The following is a 5,890-nucleotide window of genomic DNA, read 5'->3' as shown; positions in this document are numbered from 1 at the left end:
GTCCTGGAACTAGCTCTTGTAGACCAGGCTGGTCTCGAACTCACAGAGATCCGCCTGCCTCTGCCTCCCGAGTGCTGGGATTAAAGGCGTGCACCGCCCGGCAAAGTATATGTTCTTAACCACTGAGCCATCTCTCCAGCCCCAAGTTAGTAATTCCTTTTGTTGTTGTTGTTGTTGTAATTTTTGATCTTTTAACAGAAATATAAAATGGACTTAAGAGGAAGACGGAAAGTTTAAATGTGACATTTTAATACACGGGCAATTGAATCCCTTCTAAAGTTTTTCAAACCCACACACTCTTACCAACTATCCTTATGTAATACAATGAAGAACTTGAATGCCAATATATAATTTATACAGTTCTAGTTAGGTCTCAGATGATTCTCTAAGGAATTTTCTTCATCTTTATTTTTCATTACTACTTTAACTTTAATTAATTTTAACCTCAAAAGTTTAGGTAATTTTGGCCATTTTTTTTCCTGTTGTGACAGCAGTTGTCTTTATTTGCTAGTAAGTGTATTTCTATGTTTGATTTGTTGTCTCTTCCCCGAGTGGTACTGGGCATTGAACTATCAACAAAGTACTAGTCACTAAGAAAACCCTCAATAAAAATAGAAGAGGCAGGTGGATCTATCTCTATTGAGTTCAAAGCTAGCTTAGTCTAGATACTGAGTCCAGGCCAGTTGAACTTTTACAAAGAAAAAGACTTGTCTCGACAAAAGAAAAAAAAAAAGAAGGGAAAAATAAGGATACTTGCTGACAAACATGATGACTAAAGTTCGATCCCCAAGACCCACAAGGTGGAAGGAAAGAACCTACTTCCACAAGTTGTCCTCTGACCTCCATACATGTTTCATGGTGTGAATGAGTATGTGCACACAAGCAAATGTGATTTTTAAGAAATTTAAAATAAAGCTGATGGCTCTGTGAGAAACCATACCCAAGATTGACTACTAGTATCCACATGCATGCACACCCACCCACATATACATAACTGTACACACACACACCTACACACAGGACTCCACCACAGAGGATTTAAGATTTGAGAGATGGTGCTGGGTGGTGGTGACATACGCCTTTAATCCCAGCACTCGGGAGGCAGAGGCAGGAGGAGCTTTGTGAGTTCGAGGCCAGCCTGGTCTACAAGAGCTAGTTCCAGGACAGGCACCAAAAACTACAGAGAAACCCTGTCTCGAAAATAAAAAAATAAAAAAAAAGATTTGAGAGATGGCTAACTGGCCAAAAGCACTTGCTACTCTTGCAGAGGACTGGGGGTTTGATTCTCAGGCAAAGTATTCATACACATAAAAAATAAAATAACCTTTTAGATATGGTAAATACGTAAAGCAAGTAGCAGGATACAAAAAAAAAATCAACAGAAAGATTAGTATCTTCAGGTGGGATATGGGTCACAGTCATTAAACCCTTGCTGTTCAAACATAAGAACATTGAGTCTGATCCCCTACATCTTTGTAAAAAAACTAAAGCCAGATCTGGCAGCACACCTATACTATAAAAAAAAGTCCCAGGGCTTCCCGGCCCCAGGTCATGGAGATGGCTTTGTTGCAAAAGTGTGATGACCAGAATTTGGATCCCCAGAACTAATGAAAAACCTTAGCAGGCAAGGCAACTAACTATCTGTGTTTAGGAGGTAGGCAGAGGATCTTTGGGGAAAGAAAACTAGCTGGAATCTGAGAAATCCAGATTCAACAACAGATCCTACACCAACAAATAAAGTGGAAAGTGGCCCAGAAAGACACATCCTACATCAATTTCAGAAATCAGTGGTCAGTTGGTGGTGGCACATACCTTTAGTCCCAGCACTTGCAAGGCAGAGAGGCAGATCGCTGTGAATTCAAGTCCAGCCTGGTCTACAAGAGCTACAGGACAGCCAGGACTGCACAAAGAAATCCTGTCTCAAAAAAAAAAAAACAAAACAAGTTGGGCGGTGGTGGTGCACACCTTTAATCCCAGCACTTGGGAGGCAGAGGCAGGCAGATCTCTGTGAATTCGTGAGTTCAAGCCTAACCTGGTCTACAAGAGCTAGTTCCAGGACAACTAGGACTTTAATACAGAGAAACTCTGTCTCGAAAAACCAAACACTAAACCAAAACCAAACCTAAACAATAACAACAAAAAGCAAACAAAAGAGAGTCAATGGATAAAGATGGAATGGTTCCTAATTCTTTGAAGAATGCCATTATATCAAGAGTACCAAACTCCCAGGTTCTAAGAGCAAACCAAATCACATGTAAAACTACTACCTACTTCTAGGTCTCTCTCCAGATCCAGATGTTATTACTAGGCAAAACTCAAAGCGTTTACATCTAACATACAGTGCCAATGAAAGGCCAATAGGATCTAACACAAAGATGCTGACGTCAGCATAGTGGCACTAACAAAACAATCATATTAATGACAATCTGTCTGACCGAAACTGTACCCCTGCAAATCCTAACCAGAGGCAAAGTATGACATAGTATCTAGTACTCTTTGTGTAAGGAAGGCAATTGCTAAGAGACTAGAAGAACAGAACAGGTCTCCACCAGGGAATTACTAAAGACTGGTCCAGAAATCCCCAAGCAGAAAAACTGCCTCCATCAAAAATACAAGTACTGGAGTGCTTCAACCTAATATTACAGAGCTGCAGCTTTGTAGCCTTATAACCTAAGGCTATGACCAGAACCCAACACTGTTTAATCAGAAACATTAACTAATTGCAAAGTAGAGACTGTGTAACTAGAAATACCTGTACAGCTCATACTAACCTTCCATAACCAACTGGCCAATCTTAACAGCTTTAATCATATGGTGGGAATTACATCCTGGAAAATGAACACAAAGTACTCACTCAAACTGAACAAGAGCATCTTCAAGGTGGGAGATCACTCTGTAGTCTGTCGTTTTATGCTACAGAAAGTCTCTTTGTTATGACCTAACCCTCTGCTCCTTGCAACATACTATTTTTTTTAAAGTTTATTCTTTTTTACTTATGTGATTGTGCTTGTGTGAATTTATATGAAAGACATGTATGAAGGAGCGAGTCTACAGAGAGTAGAAAAGGGTATTGAATTCCAGGATTTAGAGTTACAGACATGTATGAGCTTCCATGTGGTTGCTGGAAACTGAATCCAGGTCTTCTGTAAGAGCAATAAGCACTTTTAGAGATCCTCCTCCCCGAGCTATCATTTCTCCAACTGCATAGTTTTCTATTACATGAAAGGTGAATTTGTTCTGTGCATCGATCCCTTCCCCACCAGTCCACCACACTATGCAGAAAAAAAAAAGAGACCAGAGCAAAAGACCCTTAGTACATTTGGGATGGGATGGTTACTTTTTTACTGACTAAGGAGGGTTTCACTAAGCAGCCTTTGTGGCCTGGAACTCACTAGGTAGACTAGGCCTACCTCTGCCTCCCAAATGCTGGGATTAAAGGTGTGTGCTAAATTAAATGCCTGGCAAGCCTGGGATTTTTTTTTCTTTTTCTTTTTTTTCTCTGAGACAGGATTTCTGCATAGCCTGTGCACACTTTCCTGGAACAGTACAGACCTGACTTTCTCTGCCTCCCAGAGCTGGGATTAAATGTGTGGGCCACCACAGCTGGCTTGAAATTCTTAAATATCACTGTACTTTTTGTATCTTTGGTAGTAATGATGCAAGAACCCAGTGCCTCGCACACAAAAGCCAAATACTACATATCTAGCCTCCAGACTTTAACAACTCAAAAAAAGAAAACAATCTAAAAATGTTTTATCAGCAATAAAAGCTACAACTTAAATATTTTAAGCATAGTAACATTTTAATTTATTTAAGTCATATGATTAGTAAGTTGATGAAAACAGGAATTTTTCTTTTTTTTTCTTTTTTTTTTTTTTTTTTGAGAAGGAGCCTCTCTGTGTGGCCCTTGCCTGGCCTAGAACTCACAGAGAGCGTGTCTCTCCTTCAAGGATTCAAGGCATGGGCCTCCACACCTAGAACAATGAAAAGCTTTTAAAAACTATCTGTATGCATGCACAAGTGTTTGCATGTATGTGGTCTGAAACCTTAGGTGGCATTCCTCAGGTGCCATTCTCTTTTGTTTGGGAGACCGTCTGTCTGAGTAGTGAATCCTAGGGATCTACTGGTCTTCACCTCTCCGGTATGGAAATACAAGCACCCACCATCACAACCCTTTTTATGAGGGTGCTGGGGAACTAAACTCAAGTCCTCCTGCTCGTGTGGCAAGCAGTTTACAAACTGAGTTTTCCATCTAGCTTTTTCTAATTAACGTTAAAAAAAAAAATTGGGATGAGCAAGGTGGCTCAGCAGGAAAAGGTGCTACCACCAAGTCTGACCACTTGGGTGGGATCCCTAAAATCTACTTAGTGGAAGGAGAAAACTGAATCTGCCAAGTTGTCCTCTGACCTTGTAAATCTCATGGTAGATTTACATGGTACACCACATATGTAAGAATTTTTAAAGTTTTAGCTTTTTAAGTTTTGAAAAGTTGCTATCATCACATATTCAAGACTAATACATAATTCGGTTTCTCTTCCAACTTTAGTCTTCAAATATCAATGGTCAGAAGTTTTAAAAACAGAACTCACCAGAAATGTATCCCTAGCCTGCCCCTGTAATTACCTTCATGTCATAGCCGTATGTTTCCCGAATATCTTCATCAGAATCTGTTTCTTCATCATCATAGTCCACTGTTTGACGGGGGGAAGATGACACACTACTCGCCACCCGGCTAAAAGCAGACTGTTGGAAACTAGGTAAGTGTCCCTAAACAACAAAGATGAACAGACAAATAGACTAAACAAACATAAGCAATTAACATATGCTTAACATTAACAAAGTATAACTAACTTACTTAAAAAGCAGCTAGTAAATGATGCTACAGTCTACCTGAACATTTTCAGACTGCATTTCACTGAAATGACTTGAATTTTTACTGAAGGGAAGAAAAGCAAAGCTGTGAATGCAGAAGGAAAAAGATGCTATACATCATATAACTGCTGGCAAATTATAGCCGCTTTTCTACTTAGGTCAACAAAAGTTAAGTCCATTTAATTCACTAGTCACTAACTGACAAATACTACCACATGAAACACAAGAAAGTAAATTAAAAGCTGACCTGTAAGTCTGGATTGGCAGCTGCTTTTTGGAGTTCTGCACTGATGATCTTTTCAGTTTTTTCTCGTGCTGCTTGTTCCACCATTCGTTGGCTTAACACAGAGAGTTTGGCCAGGGCAGAGGACAGTTCATCTGTGGCTAAGGCTTGCCGTGCTCTATCTTGCCAACTCATGGCACGTTCTGTCAAACACTGAAGTGCCTCTCCTTCAGGCAACCGTACAGGCAACTTCTGAAGGGATACCAGGAGTGACAGAATAGTCTCTAGCCTGGGCCTTCGAGATCTCATACAAAGAGGGCAAAGGAATTTTACGTCTTTAGCCTGCCAGCTAGATCCCTTTTTCTGGGAACTTGATTTAGGCAGGGGAACACAGCTGTTATGGAACCAGTCTTTGCAGAGCTCACACTGTAGCATAAACCCACTAGCTGTCTTGCGGCAGACACAAAATTTTACTTCTTCTATGCGGTCCACAATTGTCATCTTGGCTAGGTTGGCTGCTCTGAGGGAATGCATGGCCTCAATTTCTTTTTGTTCTCGTTCTTTGAAAACTGCCACCTGTACACAACAAGCATTTAATTAAAAGGAGTCATTCTAAAATGCCCACAAAGCACCGAAGAATGTAGGTGGCAATTTCCTGAAGTGTAGGTAACCCTTTCAGTTTCCACATAAACATTACCCATTTAGCCGGGCGGTGGCGGCGCACGCCTTTAATCCCAGCACTCGGGAGGCAGAGGCAGGCAGATCTCTGTGAGTTCGAGACCAGCCTGGTCTACA

General features: G+C 40.7%; 1 protein-coding gene across 2 annotated transcripts in view; it reads right to left on the bottom strand.

Moving 5' to 3' along the window:
- Positions 1 to 5,890, bottom strand: part of Kdm5a (lysine demethylase 5A) — a 90,858-nt gene that overhangs the window by 16,909 nt on the left and 68,059 nt on the right. For both annotated transcript variants that reach the window (XR_003378477.1, XM_005365139.2), the window contains exons 23-24: positions 5,120 to 5,671; positions 4,624 to 4,767 (exon numbers count right to left, since the gene is read on the bottom strand). Coding sequence is in view for 1 of the 2 variants with exons in the window: in XM_005365139.2 (XP_005365196.1) it covers positions 4,624 to 4,767; positions 5,120 to 5,671 (696 nt within the window). In the remaining variant the exon portion in view is untranslated. The remainder of the gene's footprint in view (positions 1 to 4,623; positions 4,768 to 5,119; positions 5,672 to 5,890) is intronic.

This window comes from Microtus ochrogaster, unplaced genomic scaffold (assembly GCF_000317375.1).
Source record: "Microtus ochrogaster isolate Prairie Vole_2 unplaced genomic scaffold, MicOch1.0 UNK1, whole genome shotgun sequence".
Classification (NCBI taxonomy): domain Eukaryota; kingdom Metazoa; phylum Chordata; class Mammalia; order Rodentia; family Cricetidae; genus Microtus; species Microtus ochrogaster.
This window is presented reverse-complemented; position numbering and strand designations above follow the sequence as displayed.